Source organism: Sturnus vulgaris, chromosome 3 (assembly GCF_052056855.1).
Source record: "Sturnus vulgaris isolate bStuVul1 chromosome 3, bStuVul1.hap1, whole genome shotgun sequence".
NCBI lineage: Eukaryota > Metazoa > Chordata > Aves > Passeriformes > Sturnidae > Sturnus > Sturnus vulgaris.
Genome location: NC_142245.1, coordinates 113,717,957 through 113,739,974, shown reverse-complemented (window position 1 = coordinate 113,739,974; position 22,018 = coordinate 113,717,957). Strand labels below are relative to the sequence as shown.

Below are 22,018 nucleotides of genomic sequence, written 5' to 3'. Positions count from 1 at the left end.
ATCCCCTTGGAATTGCGGGCGCGTTCCCGGCAGGATCCGGATGTCGGGGATCAAGGGGCTGCAGGGCGTGGTTCGGAAGACGGTGAACGATGAGCTGCAGGCCAACATCTGGGACCCTCAGCACATGGACAAAATCGTGCCCTCCCTGCTCTTCAACCTCCAGCAGGCCGAGAGCACCGAGAGGTGGGAATTCTGGGAGTTATTCCGGGAATTCTGGGAGTTATTCCGGGAATTCTGGGAGGAATTCTGGGAATTCTGGGAGTTATTCTGGGAATTGTTCCAGGAATTCTGGGGGGTTGGGGGTGGGGTAGGGAAGAGGAGGGATTTTGGTTTTGGGGTGGAATGGGATGGAAATTGGGAATGGGGATGGAAAACTGGGAGTGGGGTGAGAAAACCTGGGGATGGGGTTGGAAAAGTTCCCATCATTCCCGATCATCCCATCATCCCCATTATCCCTATTATCATTCCCATCATTCCAGCATTCCCCCATTCCCATCATCCTCATCATCCCCACCATTCCTATCATTCCCATCATTCTCAGCATTCCCAGCATTCCCCCATCCCCATCATTCCCACCATTCCCATCATTCCCAGCATTCCCATCATTCCCCCATCCCCATCATTCCCATCATTCCCATCATTCCATCATTCCCATCCCATAATTCCCACCACTCCATCATCCCCCTCATCCCCATTATCCCCATTATCATTCCCATCATTCCCATCATTCCCACTATTCCCGTCATCATTCCCACCATCATTCCCATCATTCCCCATTCCCAGCATTCCCCCCATTCCATCATTCCCATTATCATCCCCATCATCCCCATCATTCCCCCATTTCCATCATTCCCATCATTCCCATCATTCCCATCCATAATTCCCACCACTCCCATCATCCCCCTCATCCCCATTATCCCCATTATCATTCCCATCATTCCCATCTTTCCCATCATTCCCATCATCATTCCCACCATCATTCCCATCATTCCCACCATTCCCATTATCCCCATTATCATTCCCATCATTCCCATCATTCCACTATTCCCGTCATCATTCCCACCATCATTCCCATCATTCCCATCATTCCCAGATTCCCATCATCCCCATCATTCCCACCATTCCCAGCATCCCCACCATCATTCCCATCATTCCCAACATCATCCCCACCACCATTCCCCCCATCATTCCCACCCTCACTATTCCCACCATCATCCCCATCATTCCCATCATCCCCATCATCATCCCCATCATTCCCACCATCATTCCCACCCTCACTATTCCACCATCATCCCCATCATTCCCATCATCCCCATCATCATCCCCATCATTCCCACCATCATTCCACCATTCCCCATCATTCCCACCATTCCCATCATTCCATCACTATTCCAATCATCCCCAGCATTCCCATTATCCCCATTATCATTCCCATCATTCCCATCATTCCCATCATTCCCATCATTCCCATCATTCCCCCATTCCCATCATTCCCATCATTCCCATCATCCCCCTCATCCCCATTATCCCCATCATCATTCCCCCATTCCCACCATTCCCCCGTTCCCATCATTCCCATCATTCCCCCATTTCCACCATTCCCATCATTTCCATCATCCCCATCATTCCCATCATTCCCATCCCATAATTCCCACCACTCCCATCATCCCCCTCATTCCCATATCCCCATTATCATTCCCATCATTCCATCATTCCCACCATACCCATCATCCCACCCATTCCCACCATTCCCATCATCACCATCATCATTCCCACCATTCCCATCATTCCCCCATCCCCATCATTCCATCATTCCCATCATCCCCACCATTCCCATCATTCCCCCATTTCCATCAATCCATCATCCCCATTATCCCCATTATCATTTCCCATCATTCCCATCATTCCCATCATTCCCACCACCATTCCCCCCATCCTCCCCATCCCCATTCCCATTATCCCCCCATCATTCCCATCACCATTCCCATCATCCCCACCATTCCCATCATTCCCATCATTCCATCATTCCCATCCCATAATTCCCACCACTCCCATCATCCCCCTCATCCCCATTATCCCCATTATCATTCCCATCATTCCCATCATTCCCACCATACCCATCATCCCCACCATTCCACCATTCCCATCATTCCCCCATTTCCATCAATCCCATCATCCCCATTATCCCCATTATCATTCCCATCATTCCCATCATTCCCATCATTCCCACCACCATTCCCCCCATCCTCCCCATCCCCATTCCCATTATCCCCCCATCATTCCCATCACCATTCCCATCATCCCCACCATTCCCATCATTCCATCATTCCCATCATTCCCATCCCATAATTCCCACCACTCCCATCATCCCCTCATCCCCATTATCCCCATTATCATTCCCATCATTCCCATCATTCCCCCATCCCCATCATCATTCCCATCATTCCCCCATCCCCCCATCCCCATAATTCCCACCATCATTCCCATCATTCCCATCATTCCCATCATTCCCATCATTCCACTATTCCCATCATCCCCATCATTCCCAGCATTCCCATCATTCCCACCATTCCCATCATTCCCTTCATTCCCCTCAATCCCCATTATCCCCATTATCATTCCCATCATTCCCGTCTTTCCCATCATTCCCATCATCATTCCCACCATCATTCCCATCATCCCCATCATCATCCCCATCATTCCCATCATTCCCATCATTCCATCATTCCCATCATTCCCATCATTCCCATCCCATAATTCCCATCATCCCCCTCATCCCCATTATCCCCATTATCATTCCCATCATTCCCACCATTCCCACCATTCCCATCATTCCCATCATCCTCATCATCCCCACCATTCCTATCATCCCCACCATTCCCATCATTCCCATCATTCCCATCATTCCCATCACCATCCCCATCATTCCCATCCCATCATCCCCACCATCCCCCCATTCCCACCATTCCCCCATCCCCATCCCCATTCCCCCATCCCCATCCCACCCCCCATCCCCCATCATTCCCATCATTCCCTCCCCGCCATTCCCTGGTTTCCGTCTCCCCCCAGCCGCTCTCCGTCTCCGCTGCAGCCGTCGGATCAGGACAATCCCTGGGATTTGGCCGAGCGCTGCCTGCGGGAATTGTTGGCGCGGGCGGCCTTTGGGAACATCAAGAACGCCGTCAGGCCCGTGCTCGTGTGAGACACCACCCAAAAATAAAAATAAAATAAAATTAAAACATCAAATACGGGAATTCCTGGAAAAAAACCACCAGCATTCCGATCGGGAATTCCCAGATTTTTTTTTTTTTCTCAGTTTTTCCCGTTTTCTCAGATTTCTCGTTCCCCCTCAAATTCCGTTTTTTTCCCCCCTCCACTAGAATCTCCATTTTTTTCCAAAAAATTCCCATCCTTTCGAAAAATCACTTTTTTTTCCCAGAATTCCCCATTTCTCCTTAAAATCCCAGTTTTCCCCCCCCCCAAATCATATTTTTTTCCCAAGAATTCCCATTTTCCCCCCCGGAATTCCCATTTCCCCCCCAGAATTCCCATTTTTTTCCCAGAATTCTCCATTTTCCCCCCAGAAATCCCTATTTTCCCCTCAGAATTCCCATTTTTTCCCCCAAAATTCCCATTTTTTTTCTGCCATTCCCTGTTTCCCCTCTGATTCTATTTTACCCAGAATCCCCATTTCCCAGAATTCCCATTTTCTTCCCAGAATTCCAATTTTTTTCCCCACCATTCCCTGTTTTCCCCAGAATTCCAAATTTTTTCCAGAATCCCCATTTTTTCCTCAAAGTTCCCGATTTTCCCCCCAAAATTTCCTGTTTTTTCCAGAGAATTCCCAATTCCCCCCCAAATTCTTAATTTTTCCCTAGAATTCCAATTTTTTCCCAGAATTCCCAATTTTTTTTCCCAGAATTCACAATTTTTTTCCCAGAATCCCCGATTTCCCCCCTAGAATTCCCAATTTTTCCCCAGAATTCCCAATTTTCCCCCAAAATTCCCAATTTTTCCCCAGAATCCCCAATTTTCCCCCAAAAATTCCCATTTTCCCCCCCAGAATTCCCAGTTTTTCCCCCAGAATTCTCCATTTTCCCCCCAGAAATCCCAATTTTTCCCCAGAACTCCCAATTTTCCCCCAAAATTCCCAATTTTTCCCCAGAATCCCCAATTTTTCCCCAGAATTCCCAATTTTCCCCCAAAATTCCCATTTTCCCCCCAGAATTCCCAATTTTTTCCCCAGAATTCCCAAATTTTCCCCACAATTCCCAATTTTTCCCCCAGAATTCCCAATTTTTCCCCAGAATCCCCAATTTTTTCCCCAGAATTCCCATTTTCCCCCCAAAATTCCCATTTTTCCCCCAGAATTCCCAAATTTTTTCCCAGAATTCTCCATTTTCCCCCCAGAAATCTCTAATTTCCCCTCAGAATTCCCATTTTTTCCTCCCAAAATTCCCAATTTTTTTCCCACAGTTCCCAGTTTTTCCCCCACAATTCCCAATATTTCCCACAGTTCCCAGTTTTTCCCCCACAATTCCCAATTTTTCCCCAGAATTCCCAATTTTTTCCCCAGAATTCTCCATTTTCCCCCAGAAATCCCAATTTTTTCCCCCACAATTCCTAATTTTTCCCCCACAATTCCCATTTTCCTCCCCAGAATTCCCAATTTTCCCCCCAAATTCCCAAATTTTCCCCAGAATTCCCAATTTCCCCCCAAGAATTCCCAATTTTTCCCCAGAATCCCCAATTTTTACCCAGAATTCCCATTTTTCCCCCCAAAATTCCCAATTTTTATCCCCAGAATTCTCAATTTTCCCCCCAGAATTCCCAATTTTTTTCCCAGAATCCCCGATTTCCCCCCCAGAATTCCCAATTTTTCCCCAGAATTCCCATTTTCCCCCCCAAAATTCCCATTTTTCCCCCCAGAATTCCCAATTTTTTCCCAGAATTCTCCATTTTCCCCCCAGAAATCCCTATTTTCCCCTCAGAATTCTCCATTTTCCCCCAAAATTCCCAATTTTTTTCCCACAGTTCCCAATTTTTCTCCCACAATTCCCAATTTTCCCCCCAGAATTCCCATTTCCCCCCCCAGAATTCCCAATTTCCCCCCAAGAATTCCCAATTTTTCCCCAGAATTCCCAATTTTTCCCCAAAAAATTCCATTTTCCCCCCCACAATTCCCAATTTTTCCCCCAGAATTCCCATTTTTTCCCCAGAATTCCCAATTTTCCCCCCAAAATTCCCATTTTTCCCCCAGAATTCCCGATTTTTTCCCCAGAATTCCCATTTTTTTTCCAGCCACCTGGACAATCACTCCCTGTGGGAGCCTCAGGTGTTTGCCAGGAGCTGCTTCCGGATCATCATGTTCTCCATCCAGGTGAGAATTCCCAAAAAATCCCCGGGAATATCCCCCACATTCCAGGGGATCCCAAAAAAAAAAACCCCCCCCAAAAAAATGGGAATGCAGCAGATTTTTGGGAATTTTCTCGGATTTTTCTGGGATTTTTATAGGATTTTTCTGGGATTTTTATAGGATTTTTTAAATTGGATGTTTCTGGGATTTTCTTGGATTTTCCAGGGATTTTCCTGGATATTTATAGGATTTTTTATAGGATTTTCCTGGATTTTTATAGGATTTTTTTTTCCTTGGATTTTTCTGGGATTTTTCTGGGATTTTCCTGGGATTTTCCTAGGTTTTTTTTCTTGGATTTTTCTGGATTTTTCAGGGATTTTCCTGGATATTTATAGGAATTTTTTTCTGGGATTTTTTCCTGAATTCTTACAGGATTTTTTCCTGAAAATCCAGGATGAAAATTCCCATTTTTCCCCAGGATCAACATTCCCGTTTTTTCCTGGATGAACATTCCCAATTTTTTTCATGGATAAAAATTCCCATTTTTCCCAGGATAAACATTCCCAGATTTTTTTTGGGGATGAACATTCCCATTTTTTCCCAGGATAAACATTCCCAGATTTTTCCCAGGATGAACATTCCCGTTTTTTCCAAGATAAACGTTCCCATGTTTTCCCGGGATGAACATTCCCAATTTTCCCAGGATGAACATTCCCAGGTTTTTTTCCCATCCCCAGCATTCCTGGAAATCCAGGATCAACATTCCCAGGATTTTGGGATGAACATTCCCATTTTTCCCAGGTTAAACATTCCCAGATTTTTGGGGGGATGAACATTCCCATTTTTTCTGGGATGAACATTCCAAATTTTTTTCATGGATGAACATTCCCATTTTTTCTGGGATGAACATTCCCATTTTTTCTGGGATAAACATTCCTGGTTTTTTTGGGATCAACATTCCCAGTTTTTTCCCATCCTCAGCATTCCCAAAAATCCAGGATGAACATTCCCAGTCTTTTCCTGGATGATCATTCCCAGATTTCTTCTGGGATGAACATTCCCATTTTTCCCCAGGATCAACATTCCCGTTTTTTCCTGGATAAACATTCCCAATTTTTTTCTGGGATGAACATTCCCATTTTTTCCCAGGATAAACATTCCTGTTTCTTCCTGGATGATCATTCCCAGATTTTTTCCCAGGATGAACGTTCCCATTTTTCCCGGGATTAACATTCCCGTTTTTTTTTCCCATCCCCAGCATTCCTGGAAATCCAGGATCAACATTCCCATTTTTCCCCAGGATCAACATTCCCGTTTTTTCCTGGATGAACATTCCCAATTTTTTTCATGGATAAAAATTCCCATTTTTCCCAGGATAAACATTCCCAGATTTTTGGGGGGATGAACATTCCCGTTTTTTCTGGGATGATCATTCCCAGATTTTTTTCCAGGATAAACGTTCCCATGTTTTCCCGGGATGAACATTCCCAATTTTCCCAGGATTATCATTCCAAGGTTTTTTTCCCATCCCCAGCATTCCTGGAAATCCAGAATCAACATTCCCAGGATTTTGGGATGACCATTCCCATTTTTCCCATGATGAACATACCCAGATTTTTCCCCAGGATCAACATTCCCAGATTATTCCCCAGGATCAACATTCCCATTTTTTTTTCCCCAGCCCCAGCATTCCTGGAAATAGATAAACATTCCCAGATTATTCCCCAGGATCAACATTCCAGATTTTCCCGGGATGACCATTCCCATTATTCCCCAGGATCAACATTCCCAGATTTTTCCCCAGGATCAACATTCCCATTTTTTTTCCCAGCCCCAGCATTCCCACCTGGTGATCCAGCAGCTCCTGAACCACCTGGACGCCAACAGCCGGAGCGCGGCGCCGATCCGCGCCGGCATCGTCGAGGTGCTCTCGGAAGCGGCCGCCATCGCCGCCTCCGGATCCGTGGGTGGGTGCCACGGAATTCCGGAATTCCTCGGGAATTTGGGAAGAGGAGGATTGGGAGAGGGAAAAGCAGGAATTTTCCGGGATTTTCTGGGATTTTCTGGGATTTTTCCCGGATTTCTGGGATTTTCTGGGATTTTTCAAGGATTTTTCAAGGATTTTTTCAGGAATTTTCCAGAGATTTTCCAGGATTTCTCAGGAATTTTCTGGGATTTTTTTGAATTTTCCAGGATTTTTCTGGGTTTTTTCTGGAATTTTCTGGGATTTTTTGGAATTTCCCAGGATTTTCTGGGTTTTTTCTAGGATTTTTCAGGAATTTTCCGGGATTTTTCCGGGATGTTTCTGCTCTCGGAAGCGGCCCGCCATCGCCGCCTCCGGATCCGTGGGTGGGTGCCACGGAATTCCCGGAATTCCTCGGGAATTTGGGAAGAGGAGGATTGGGAGAGGGAAAAGCAGGAATTTTCCGGGATTTTCTGGGATTTTTCCCGGATTTTCTGGGATTTTCTGGGATTTTTCAAGGATTTTTCAAGGATTTTTTCAGGAATTTTCCAGAGATTTCCAGGATTTCTCAGGAATTTTCTGGGATTTTTTTGAATTTTCCAGGATTTTTCTGGGTTTTTTCTGGAATTTTCTGGGATTTTTTGGAATTTCCCAGGATTTTTCTGGGTTTTTTCTAGGATTTTTCAGGAATTTTCCGGGATTTTTCCGGGATGTTTCTGCTCTCGGAAGCGGCCGCCATCGCCGCCTCCGGATCCGTGGGTGGGTGCCACGGAATTCCCGGAATTCCTCGGGAATTTGGGAAGAGGAGGATTGGGAGAGGGAAAAGCAGGAATTTTCCGTGATTTTCTGGGATTTTCTGGGATTTTTCCCGGATTTTTCAGGAATTTTCTGGGATTTTTCAAGGATTTTTCAAGGATTTTTTCAGGAATTTTCTGGAATTTTTCAGGGCTTTTCCAGGATTTCTCAGGAATTTTCTGGGATTTTTTGGAATTTTCCAGGATTTTTCTGGGTTTTTTCTGGAATTTTCTGGGATTTTTCCGGGATGTTTCTGCTCTCGGAAGCGGCCGCCATCGCCGCCTGCGGATCCGTGGGTGGGTGCCACGGAATTCCCGGAATTCCTCGGGAATTTGGAAAGAGGAGGATTGGGAGAGGGAAAAGCAGGAATTTTCCGGGATTTTCTGGATTTTCTGGGATTTTTCCCGGATTTTTCTGGGATTTTCTGGGATTTTTCATGGATTTTTCAAGGATTTTTTCAGGAATTTTCTGGAATTTTTCAGGGCTTTTCCAGGATTTCTCAGAAATTTTCTGGGATTTTTTGGGATTTTCCAGGATTTTTCTGGGATTTTTTCAGGATTTTTTTGAATTTTCCGGGATTTTCCGGGATGTTTCTGCTCTCGGAAGCGGCCGCCATCGCCGCCTCCGGATCCGTGGGTGGGTGCCACGGAATTCCCGGAATCCTCGGGAATTCGGCGATGGGGAGGATTGGGAGAGGAAAAGCAGGAATTTTCCGTGATTTTCTGGGATTTTCTGGGATTTTTCCCGGATTTTTCTGGGATTTTCTGGGATTTTTCAAGGATTTTTCAAGGATTTTTTTCAGGAATTTTCCAGAGATTTTCCAAGATTTCTCAGGAATTTTCTGGGATTTTTTTGGATTTTCCAGGATTTTTCTGGGATTTTTCAGGATTTTTCTGGAATTTTCCGGGATTTTTCCGGGATGTTTCTGCTCTCGGAAGCGGCCGCCATCGCCGCCTCCGGATCCGTGGGTGGGTGCCACGGAATTCCTGGAATTCCTCGGAATTTGGGAAGAGGAGGATTGGGAGAGGGAAAAGCAGGAATTTTCTAGGATTTTCTGGATTTTCCGGGATTTTCTCGGGTTTTCCATGATTTTTCAAGCATTTTGTCTGGAATTTTCTAGGAAATTTTCTGGAAATTTTCTTCGATTTTCCAGGATTTTCTGGAATTCAGGAATTCCATCGCAGGAGATCGCTCCATTCCCAGTTTCCAGCACTGGGAATTCTGGGAATTCCAGGAATTCTGGGATTGTGGCATGAAAGAATCCCTCCGTTCCCAGTTCCGAGATCTGGGAATTCCTGGAATTTCTGGGTGAAAAAACTTCCCCATTCCCAATTCCTGGTGCTGGGAATTCTGGGAATTCCTGAAAATCTGGGAATTCTGGGAATTCCAAGATGGAGACATGAAAAAACCACCCCATTTCTAGGGCCTAGCCTTGGAAATTCTGGGAATTCTGGGATCGTGGCATGAAAGCACCGCCCATTCCCACTTCTCAACACCAGGATTCCTGGGAATTCTGGGATCGAGTCCTGACAAAACCCGCCCCATTCCCACATCCCTGTGCCATGAACTCCGGGAATTCCTGGAATTCTGGGATCGAGTCCTGACAAACCCTCCCCATTCCCATTTCCTGGTGCGGTGAACTCCAGGAATTCTGGGAATTCTGGGAATTTCGGGAATTCAGGGAATTCCGGGATCGAATCGTGACAAACCCGCCCCATTCCCGGTGCCGTGAATTCTGGGAATTTTGTGAATTTTGTGAATTTTGTGAATTTAGTGAATTAGTGGATTTAGGGAATTTAGTGAATTCAGTGGATTTAGGGAATTTAGTGAATTCAGTGGATTTAGGGAATTTAGTGGATTCAGTGGATTCAGTGGATTTAGGGGATTTAGGTGATTTAGGGATTTAGGGAATTTAGGGAATTCAGTGAATTCAGTGGATTTAGTGCATTTGGGGGATTTAGGGGATTCAGTGGATTCAGTGTATTCAGTGAATTCAGTGGATTTAGGGAATTTAGGGGATTTAGTGGATTTAGGGGATTTAGTGAATTTAGTGGATTCAGTGAATTCAGTGAATTTAGTGAATTTAGGGAATTTAGGGGATTTAGGGGATTTCGGGAATTCAGTGAATTCAGTGGATTCAGTGGATTTAGGGGATTTAGGGGATTTAGGGAATTCAGTGGATTTAGGGGATTCAGTGGATTCAGTGGATTCAGTGTATTTAGGGAATTCAGTGAATTCAGTGTATTTAGTGAATTTAGGGGATTTAGTGGATTTAGTGAATTTAGTGGATTTAATGAATTTAGTGAATTCAGTGAATTCAGTGGATTTAGTGAATTTAGGGGATTCAGTGAATTCAGTGAATTTAGGGAATTTAGGGAATTTACGGGATTCAGTGGATTCAGTGGATTCAGTGGATTTAGTGGATTTAGGTAATTGAGGGAATTTAGTGAATTTAGTGGATTCAGTGGATTCAGTGCATTTAGGTAATTCAGGGAATTTAGGGGATTTAGTGGATTTAGGGAATTTAGTGAATTTTGTGAATTTAGTGAGTTTAGTGAATTCAGTGAATTCAGTGGATTTAGTGGATTTAGTGGATTTAGTGGATTTAGGGGATTTAGGGGATTTAGGGAATTCAGTGGATTTAGGGAATTTAGGGAATTTAGGGAATTTAGGGGATTTAGGGAATTCAGTGGATTCAGTGTGTTCAGTGAATTTAGGGGATTCAGTGAATTCAGTGAATTTAGTGAATTTAGTGGATTTAGGGAATTCAGTGAATTTAGTGAATTTAGTGATTCAGTGGATTCAGTGATTCAGTGGATTTAGGGGATTCAGGGGATTCAGTGAATTCTGTGAATTTAGGGGATTTAGGGGATTCAGGGGATTCAGTGAATTCTGTGAATTTAGGGTATTCAGTGGATTCAGTGGATTTAGGGAATTCAGTGGATTCAGTGGATTTAGTGGATTTAGGGAATTTAGTGAATTTAGTGTATTTAGGGGATTTAGGTGATTTAGTGAATTCGGTGTATTTAGTGTATTTAGTGTATTTAGGGGAATGTCAGGGCCTGTGTTTTCCCCGGCAGGCCCCACGGTGCTGGAGGTGTTTAACACCCTCCTGCGGCAGCTGCGCCTCAGCATCGACCTCGCCCTGGGCGCCCCCGAGGCCCCGAGCGCCCGCAAGGAGCAGGAGAGCAACTTCCAGGAGGCCGTCATCAAAACCATCGGTGAGAGCAACACGGAATTCCTGGGCATTTCTGCGAGTTTCTGGGAGTTTCTGGGATTTTCTGGGATTTTTCGGGATTTTTCTGGGATTTTTCTGGGATTTTTCTGGATTTTTCGGGATTTTTCTGGGATTTGTTGGGGTTTTTTGGGATTTTTCTGGGATTTTCGGGGATTTTTCTGGAATTTTCGGGGATTTTTCTGGTATTTTCTGGGATTTTCGGGATTTTTCTGGAATTTTCGGGGATTTTTCTGGGATTTTCTGGGATTTTCTAGGATTTTTCTGGGATTTTCGGGGATTTTTCAGGGATTTTCGGGGATTTTTGGGGGTGTTTCTGGAATTTTGGGGGATTTTTCTGAGATTTTTCTGGCTTTTTTTTTTTCTGGGACTTTTCTGGGTTTTTCTGGGTTTTTCTGGGGTTTTTCTGAGATTTTTCGGGGATTTTCGGGGATTTTTGGGGGTGTTTCTGGAATTTTGGGGGATTTTTCTGGGATTTTTCGGGATTTTCTGGGGTTTTTCTGGGATTTTCTGGGAATTTTCTGGGATTTTTTTTGGTTTTTCTGGGGTTTTCTGGGATTTTGGGCGATTTTTCTGGGATTTTTCGGGATTTTCTGCGATTTTTCTGGGATTTTTCGGGATTTTTCTGGGGTTTTTCTGGGATTTTCTGGGATTTTTTTTTAGTTTTTCTGGGATTTTCTGGGATTTCCTGGGATTTTTCTGGGGTTTTTCAGGAGTTTTCTGGGATTTTTCTGGGATTTTCGGGGATTTTCCTGGAATTTTGAGGGATTTTTGAGGGTTTTCCTGGAATTTTCTGGGATTTTCGGGGATTTTTCTGGGATTTTTTAATGGATTCCTGGGATTTTTCTGGGATATCTTGAGGTTTTCTGGGATATCCTGAGGTTTTCTGGGATTTTCTGGGGTTTTTCGTGATTTTTTGGGGTTTTTTTGGGATTTTTCTGGGATTTTCGGGGATTTTTCTGGAATTTTGGGGATTTTTCTGAGATTTTTCTGGCTTTTTTTTTTTTTTTCTGTGTTTTTCTGGATTTTTCTGGATTTTTCTGGCTTTTTAAGGAGTTTTCTGGGATTTTTCTGGGATTTTTCTGAGTTTTTGGGGAGTTTTGGGGATTTTTCTGGGATTTTTCTGGGATTTTCTGGATTTCTCTGGGATTTTTGGGGGTGTTTCTGGGATTTTCTGGGGTTTTTCTGGGATTTCCTGGGACTTTTCTGGGATTTTTCAGGATTTTTCGGGATTTTTCTGGGATTTTTCCAGGATTTTTCCGGGATTTTCTGGGATTTTTTTGGGATTTTCTGGGGTTTTCTGGGTTTTTCTGGGATTTTCTGGATTTTTCTGGGCTTTTTAAGGAGTTTTCTGGGATTTTTCTGGGATGTTTCTGGGATTTTTGGGGGTGTTTCTGGGATTTTTGGAGGATTTTTCCGGGATTTTTCTGGATTTTTCTGGGTTTTTGGGGGTGTTTCTGGGATTTTCTGGGTTTTTTTAATGGATTCCTGGGATTTTTTCTGGATATCCTGAGGTTTTCTGGGATTTCCTGGGGTTTTTCTGGGATTTTTCTGGGATTTTTCGGGATTTTTCTGGGATTTTTTGGGATTTTTCGGGATTTTTCTGGGATTTTTCTGGATTTTCCGGATTTTTCTGGGATTTTCAGGGATTTTTGGGGGTGTTTCTGGAATTTTGGGGGATTTTTCTGAGATTTTTCTGGCTTTTTTTTTTTCTGGGATTTTTCTGGGATTTTTTCTGGATTTTCTGGGGTTTTTCTGGGATTTTATAGGATTTTTCAGGAGTTTTCTGGGATTTTTCTGGGATTTTTGGGGGTGTTTCTGGGATTTTCTGGGATTTCTCTGGGATTTTTTGGGGTTTTTGGGGATTTTCCTGGGTTTTTTTGGGGAGTTTTGGGGATTTTTCGGGGAGTTTTGGGGATTTTTCTGGGATTTTTCCGGGATTTTTCTTGGATTTTTAGGGTGTTTCTGGATTTCCTGGGATTTTCCTGGGTTTTCTGAGATTTCCTGGGATTTTCTGGGGTTTTCTGGGATTTTTCTGGGATTTTTCTGGGATTTCTGAGATTTTTCTGGGGTTTTTGGGGATTTTTCTGGGTTTTGGGGGGGGGGGGTTTCTGGGATTCCTGTGATTTTTCTGGATTTTCTGGGATTTTTTGGGATTTTTCTGGGGTTTTCGAGGAATTTTCTGGGGTTTTCCTGGGATTTCCTGGATTGTTCTGGATTTTTAAGTGGATTCCTGGGATTTTCCGGGATTTTTCCGGGATTTTTCTTGGATTTTTCTGGGGTTTTCTGGGATTTTTGGGGGGGGTTTCTGGGATTTTTCCAGGATTTTTCCAGGATTTTCCTGGGATTTTTCTGGAATTTTTCTGGAATTTTCCCAGGACTTTCCTGGGATTTTCCCGGATTTTTTCTGGGATTTTTTCCCAATGGTTTCCTGGGGTTTTTTCCCGGGATTTTTCCCATTATTCCCATTCCCATTAATTATTCCCATTAATTGCTCCCATTATTCCCGTTAATTATTCCCGTTAATCATCCCTGTTAATCAATCATCATTCTAGTAAATCAATCATTATTCCTATTAATTAATCGCTCATTATTCCCATTAATAAATCCTCATTCCTGTTAATTAATAAATCCTTATTCCCGTTAATTAGTAAATCCTCATTTCCATTAATTAATCATTAATCCCATTAATCATTCCCATTAACCATTCCTGTTAATCAATCACTATTGCCATTAATTAATCAATGCTCATTCCCATTCGTTCATTAATTGCTCTGTCACTGCTGCTGTTAATCAATCAACCACTGAATCAATCAATCAATCAATCAATCAATCAGTCAATCAATCAACCACTGAATCAATCAATCAATCAATCAGTCAGTCAATCAATGACTGAATCAATGACTGAATCAATCACTGAATCAATCAATCAGTCACTCAATCAATCAATCACTCAATCAATCAATCAATCAATCAATCAATCAATCGGCCAATCAATCAGTCAATCCCTCAATCAATCAATCAGTCAATCAATCAATCAATCACTGAATCAATCACTCAATCAATTCCTCAATCAATCAATCAATCACTCAATCACTGAATCAATCACTGAATCAATCAATCAATCAATCAATCAGTGAATCAGTGAGTCATTCAGTCACTGAATCAATCACTGAATCAATCAATCAATCACTGAATCAATCAATCAAACAATCAATTATTCACTCAATCAATCACTCACTCAATCAATCAATCAATCCCTCAATCAATCAATCAATCAATCAATGACTGAATCAATCAATCACTCAATCAATCAATCAATCACTCAATCAATCAGTCAATCAATCAATCACTCACTCAATCAATCAATCAATCAATCAGTCAATCCAATCAATCAATCAATTATTCACTCAATCACTCAATCAATCAATCACTCAATCAATCAATCAATCAATCACTCAATCAATCAATCAATCACTCACTCAATCACTCAATCAATCAATCAGTCACTCAATCAATCAATCAATCACTCAATCAATCAATCAATCAGTCAATCAATCACTCAATCAATCAGTCAATCAATCACTCAATCAATCAATCAATCAGTCACTCAATCAATCAATCACTCAATCACTCAATCAATCAATCAATCAATCACTCAATCAATCAATCAGTCACTCAATCAATCAATCAATCACTCAATCAATCAATCAATCAGTCAATCAATCACTCAATCAATCAGTCAATCAATCACTCAATCAATCAATCAATCAGTCACTCAATCAATCAATCACTCAATCACTCAATCAATCAATCAATCAATCACTCAATCAATCAATCAGTCAATCAATCAATCAGTCAATCAATCAATCAATCAATCACTCGGTCACTCAGTCAGTGGATCAGTGGATCGGTTAATTACTCTATTAGTAGTTAATTAATGAGTTAATGAGTTAATGACTGAGTTAATGAGTGAGTTAATGACTGAGTTAATGACTGAGTTAATGAGTGAGTTAATGAGTTAATGAGTTAATTAATAAGTTACTGAGGTAATGACTGAGTTACTGAGTTAATGGGTGAGTTAATGATTGAGTTAATGAGTGAGTTAATGACTGAGTTAATGAGTTAATAAGTGAGTTAATGAGTGAGTTACTGAGTTAATTGCCGAGTTGATGAGTTAATTGCCGAGTTAATTGCCGAGTTGATGAGTTAATTACTGAGTTGATTGCCGAGTTAATGAGTTAATTGCCGAGTTGATGAGTTAATTGTCGAGTTAATGAGTTACTGAGTTAATTGCCGGGTTAGTTAATGACTGAGTTGCTGAGTTAATGACTGAGTTAATTACTGAGTTACTGAGTTAATTGCCGAGTTGCTGAGTTAATTGCGGAGTTGCTGAGTTAACGAGTGAGTTAATAGCCGAGTTAATTAATTGGGGAGTTAATTAATCTCGTTGTTGTTGTTTGTCGGAGGCTCGTTCTCGGGACGCTGCCGCCGTACCAGCAGAGCGAGGTGCTGACCTTCATCATGAACAAAGTGCCCATTCCCGACCACTCCCAGCATTCCCAAAATTCCCAAAATTCCCCGGACACGCCCGAAGGGTGAGACCCCAATTCCCCAAAAAAAAAAAAAATCCCAAATTCCCCCAAAAAATTCCCAAATTCCCAAAAATCTCCCCCGGAAATTTACACCCGAAATCCAAAAAAACCCAAAATCCCCAAAATCCCAAAATCCCAAAAAACCCCCAAAATCCCCCAAAATCCCAAAAAAAACCCAAATCCCCCAAAATCCCCCCAAAACCCAAAAATCCCTCAAAATCCCAAAATCCCAAAAAAACCCCAAATCCAAAAAACCCAAAATCCCAAAATCCCAAAAAACCCCAAATCCCCCAAATCCCCAAATCCCAAAAAACCTCAAACCCCCCAAAAAACCCCAAATTCCCAAAACCAAAAAAATCCCAAATTTTTCTCCAAAAACCCCAAATACCCCAATTTTTTCCCCCGAACCCCGAAACTCCCAAATCCCAAAAAACCCCAAAAACTCCAAATTTTTCCCCCAAATCCCAAAATCCCCCAATTTTTCCCAAAGTCCAAAAATTAAAAGAAAAAAAATCCCCAAATTCCCAGAATTCCCAAAAATCTCCCAGGAATTTCCCCGAAATTGCAAAATTAAAAGAAAAAAAAAAAATCCCCAAATTCCCAGAATTCCCCCAAAAATCTCCCAAAAATTTCCCCGAAATTCCAAAAATTAAAAGAAAAAAAAAATCCCCAAATTCCCAGAATTCCCAAAAATCTCCCAGAAATTTCCCCCAAATTCCTCAAAAATTCCCAAAATTTCCAAGAAATTCCCAAAATTAAAAAAAAAAAAAAATCCCAAGAATTTCCCCAAAATTCCAAAATAAATAAAAAAAACCCAAATCCCAAAGCCAGAAATCCAAAAAAACCCCAAATCCCCCAAAAATCCCCAAAAACCCGAAAATCCCCCAAAAACCCCAAAATCCCAAAAAACCCCAAAATCCTCGAACCAAAAATCCACAAAACCTCCCAAATCTCCAAGAAAATCCCATTTCCAAAAATTTCTCCTAATTAAAAATAAAATCCCCAAATCCCCCAAAAAACCCCAAATCCCCCAAAATCCCAAAAAACCCCCAAAATCCCTCAAAATCCCAAAATCCCTCAAAATCCCAAAATCCAAAAAAAACCCAAATCCCCCAAAATCCCAAAAAAACCCCAAATCCCCCAAAATCCCAAAATCCCAAAAAAACCCCAAATCCCCCAAAATCCCAAAAAACCCCCAAAATCCCTCAAAATCCCAAAATCCCAAAAAACCCCAAAATCCCTCAAAATCCCAAAATCCCCAAAAACCCCAAATCTCCCAAAAAACCCCAAATCCCCCAAAATCCCAAAAAACCCCAAATTCCCCCAAATCCCAAAAAACCCCAAAAATCCCCAAATCCCCCAAAATCCCAAAATCCCAAAAAACCCCAAAATCCCAAAATCCCAAAAAAACCCAAATCCCCCAAAATCCCCAAAAACCCCAAAACCCCAAATTTTCCTCCCAAAAATCCCAAATTTTCCCCCCAAAATCCCAATTTTTTTTCCCAAAATCCCCCCAAAAATCCCCCAAAATCCCAAATTTTCCCCAAAAAATCCCAAATTTCCCCCCAAAATCCAAGAAAATCCCAAACTTTCTCCCCAAAATCCCGAATTTCCCCCAAAAATCCCCCAAATTTTTCCCAAAATCCCAAAAAATCCCAAATTTATCCCAAAAATCCAAATTTTCCCCCCAAAATCCCAAATTTTCCTGAAAAATCCCAAATTTTTCCCTAAATCCCAAAAAACCCCAAATTTTCCCCCCAAAATGCCAAATTTTCCCCAAAATCCCAAATTTATCCCCAAAATCCCCAAATTTTCCCCCCAAAATCCCAAATTTCCCCAAAAAACCCCAAAATTTTTCCCAAAATCCCCAAATTTATCCCAAAAATCCCAAATTTTCCCCAAAAATCCCAAATTTATCCCAAAAAACCCCAAATTTTTCCCCAAAATCCCCAATTTTTTCCCAAAAAACCCCAAAATTTTTCCCAAAATCCCAAAAAATCCCAAATTTTTCCAAAAAAATCCCAAATTTCCCCAAAAAATCCCAATTTTTTTCCCCAAAATCCCAATTTTCCCCCCAAAATCCCAAATTTTCCCCAAAAATCCCAAATTTTCCCCCAAAAATCCCCAAAAAATCCCAAAAATCCCCAATTTTTTCCCCAAAATCCCAAATTTATCCCAAAAAATCCCAAAAATTCGCAAATTTATCCCAAAAAATCCCAAATTTATCCCAAAAAATCCCAAATTTATCCCCAAAAATCCCAAATTTATCCCAAAAATCCCAATTTTTTTTTCCCCCCAGGGAGCCCCGGGAGCGCCTGACTCGCCTGATGCTCCTCAAATCCCTGCTCCAGGTAAGAAATTCCCATTTTTTTCTTAAAAATTCCCAAATTTTTTTTTCCCTAAATCCCAAATTTTTTTCCCCTAAATTTTATCAATTTTTTTATCCCAGAGGGGAAAAAATTTGTTCCAAAAAATCCCAAAATTTAAAAAAAAAATTTTTTGGGGGGGAATTGTTAAAAAAATTAATTTTTTTTTTTTAAATAAATCAGGATTTAGTGAAAAAAAAAATGAAGAAATTAAAAAAAAAAAAAAAAATAAAATTTTTTAAAAATTCAATTCCGGGATTTGAAAAAAAAATTGGTTGAAAAAAAAAAAAAAAAAAATCCCCAAATTAAAAATTATAAAAAATTAAAAAATAAATTAAAAAAAAATAATCTGGGATTTGTCCAAAAAAATAAATTTTTTTTTTAATTAAAATTAGTATTTAGTGAAAAAAAAGTTGATTTTTCTAAAAAAAAATTGATTTTTTTTCTCCAAAAAAGTTGATTTTTTTCTCTAAAAAAAGTTGATTTTTTTCAAAAAAAATTGATTTTTTTCCCCAAAAAAAGTCGATTTTTTTCTCCAAAAAAGTTGATTTTTTTTCTCTGAAATAATTTGATTTTTTTCTCTAAAAAAGTTGATTTTTCTCAAAAAAAAAGTTGATTTTTCACTAAAAAAGTCCATTTTTTTTTTCCAAAAAAAAGTTATTTTTCACCAAAAAAAGTGGATTTTTCTCCCCCCAAATATTCGATTTCTTTCCCAAAAAAATGTTGATTTTTCTCACCAAAAAATGTTGATTTTTGTCTCCAAAAAGTTGATTTTTTTCAAAAAAAAAAGTTGATATTTCTGCCAAAAAAGTCGATTTTTTTTCCCCAAAATTCAGATTTTTTACCCTAAAAATGCTGATTTTTTTACCCTAAAAGTGCTGATTTTTTTCCCAAAAAAAGTCGATTTTTTTCCCCCAAAAAAAACTCAATTTTTCTCCCCAAAAAATTTGATTTTTTTTTCCAAAAAAAAATTTAATTTTTCTCCAAAAAAAATTTGATTTTTTCCAAAAAAAGTTGATTTTTCTCCAAAAAAAGTTGATTTTTCTCCAAAAAATTGATTTTTTTTCCCCAAAAAAAAGCTGATATTTCCCCCCCAAAAAAGGCAATTTTTTCCCAAAAAATTTGATTTTTCTCCAAAAAAATGTTGATTTTTTTTTCCAGAAAATGCTGATTTTTTTTCCCTAAAAAAATTGATTTTCCTCCAAAAAATGCTGATTTTTTTTTTCTCAAAAAAATCTTGATATTTCTCAAAAAAAAAGTTTAATTTTCTCCAAAAAAGTTGATTTTTCACCAAAAAAAGTTGATTTTTCTCCAAAAAATTGATTTTTTTACCCCAAAAAAAAAGCTGATATTTCCCCCCAAAAAATGTTGATTTTTTCTCAAAAAATTTTGATTTTTTTCCAAAAAAATGTTGATTTTTCTCCCCAAAAATGCTGATTTTTTTTCCCCTAAAAAAGTTGCTTTTTCTCCAAAAAATGTTGATTTTTTTTTTCCAGAAAATGCTGATATTTCCCCCCCAAAAAAGTCAATTTTTCTCCCCAAAAAAATTTCATTTTTCCCCAAAAAAATCCCATTTTTCTCCAAAAAATTTGATTTTCTCCCAAAACTCCTCCATTCCCCCCCCTAAATCTCCGCCATTTTTTCCCCACTTCCCTTTCCCACCCCGTGAGATTTCAGGAATCCCAAAATTCCCGATTTTTTTATTTTTTTTTGGGAATTCTCAGGTTTCCTCCTCTTTGCGGAGCAGCAGCCTCGTGACCGCCCTGCCGGAGCTTTCCTCGAGCGCCTCCTTTCGGCCGCGCTCCTGCGCGAGCCCCAAATCCCCATTTTCGTCCTGGAAATCCTCAGCACCTTCATCGACCGCCACGGCAACAGACACAAACTCTGCCCCGAAAGGTGAAGTGAAAAATTATTTTAATGGGAAAAAAAAATGGGAATGAAATTTGGGATTTTTGGGATTTTTGGGGATTTTTTGGGGTTTTTTGGGGATTTTTTGGGGATTTTTTTCGGATTTTTTGGGGATTTTTTGGGATTTTTTAAGGATTTTTTTGTGATTTTTCAAGATTTTTTTAGGGATTTTTTGGATTATTTTCGGATTTTTTGGGGATTTTTTGGGGAGATTTTTAGGGATTTTTACAGATTTTTTGGGATTTTTTTCGGATTTTTTTGAGATTTTTTGGGGATTTTTTGGATTATTTTCGGGATTTTTTGAGATTTTTTGGGGGATTTTTAGGGATTTTACGGATTTTTTGGGGATTTTTTGGGGATTTTTTGGGGATATTTTTCAAGATTTTTTAAAGGATTTTTGGGATTTTTTGGGGATTTTTTGGGGATTTTTTGGGGATTTTTTTGAGGATTTTTTGAGGATTTTTACAGATTTTTGTGAGATTTTTGGGGGATTTTTTGGGATTTTTTGGGATTTTTTCCGCCATTTTTTTGGGATTTTTTGGATTTTTTTCGGATTTTTTGGGGATTTTTGGGGGATTTTTTGGTGATTTTTTAAGATTTTTAAAAGGATTTTTTGGGATTATTTTCGGGATTTTTTGGGATTTTTTGGGGATTTTTGGGGGATTTTTGGGGGATTTTTTTCATCGACCGTCACGGGAACCGACACAAACTCTGCCCCGAAAGGTGAAGTGAAAAATGATTTGATTGGGAAAAAAAAAAAATGGGAATGAAATTTGGGATTTATTGGGATTTTTGGGGATTTTTTTGGGGTTTTTTGGGGATTTTTTGGGGATTTTTGGGGATTTTTTGGGGATTTTTTGGATTTTTAAAGGATTTTTTGGTGATTTTTCAAGATTTTTTAAAGGATTTTTTGGGATTCTTTCCGGATTTTTGGGGGATTTTTTTGGGGATTTTTTGGGATTTTTTTCGGATTTCTTGGGATTTTTTGGGGATTTTTCAAGATTTTTTAAAGGATTTTTTGGGATTATTTTCGGGATTTTTTTGGGGATTTTTTTAGGGATTTTTTGGATTATTTTCGGGATTTTTTGGGGATTTTTGGGGGATTTTTGGGGATTTTTTTGGATTTTTAAAGGATTTTTTGGTGATTTTTGGGATTTTTTGGGGATTTTTTTCATCGACCGCCACGGCAACAGGCACAAACTCTGCCCGAAAGGTGAAGTGAAAAATTATTTGATTGGGAAAAAAAAAAAATGGGAATGAAATTTGGGATTTATTGGGATTTTTGGGGATTTTTTGGGGATTTTTTGGGATTTTTGGGGGATTTTTTGGGATTTTTTGGGATTTTTTAAGGATTTTTTGGGGATTTTTTTTGGGATTTTTTGGGATTATTTTAGGGATTTTTTGGTGATTTTTTAAGATTTTTAAAGGATTTTTTGGGATTATTTTCGGATTTTTTGAGATTTTTTGGGGGATTTTTTAGGGAATTTTTTGGGATTTTTTTCGGATTTCTTGGGGATTTTTTGGGGATTTTTTGAGATTTTTTGGGGATTTTTTGGGATTTTTTGGGGATTTTTTGGGAGATTTTTAGGGATTTTTGGGGGATTTTTTGGAGGATTTTTTTCATCAACCGCCACGGAAACCGACACAAACTCTGCCCCGAAAGGTGAAGTGAAAATGATTTGATTGGGAAAAAAAAAATGGGAATGAAATTTGGGATTTATTGGGATTTTGGGGGATTTTTGGGGGATTTTTTGGGGTTTTTGGGGATTTTTTGGGGATTTTCAAGATTTTTTAAGGATT

The 22,018-nt window shown here is 40.0% G+C and overlaps 1 protein-coding gene across 1 annotated transcript in view; it reads left to right on the top strand.

Annotated features, from left to right (window-relative positions):
• The window catches only part of LOC106864224 (protein EFR3 homolog B-like), a 61,581-nt gene that overhangs the window by 19,107 nt on the left and 20,456 nt on the right, over positions 1–22,018 (top strand). Inside the window, 9 exon segments of the mRNA XM_088162784.1 lie at positions 34–183; positions 3,070–3,198; positions 5,302–5,380; positions 7,188–7,323; positions 11,195–11,351; positions 15,834–15,947; positions 18,244–18,295; positions 20,035–20,077; positions 20,080–20,206. Of these exon segments, the coding sequence (XP_088018910.1) occupies positions 34–183; positions 3,070–3,198; positions 5,302–5,380; positions 7,188–7,323; positions 11,195–11,351; positions 15,834–15,947; positions 18,244–18,295; positions 20,035–20,077; positions 20,080–20,206 (987 nt within the window).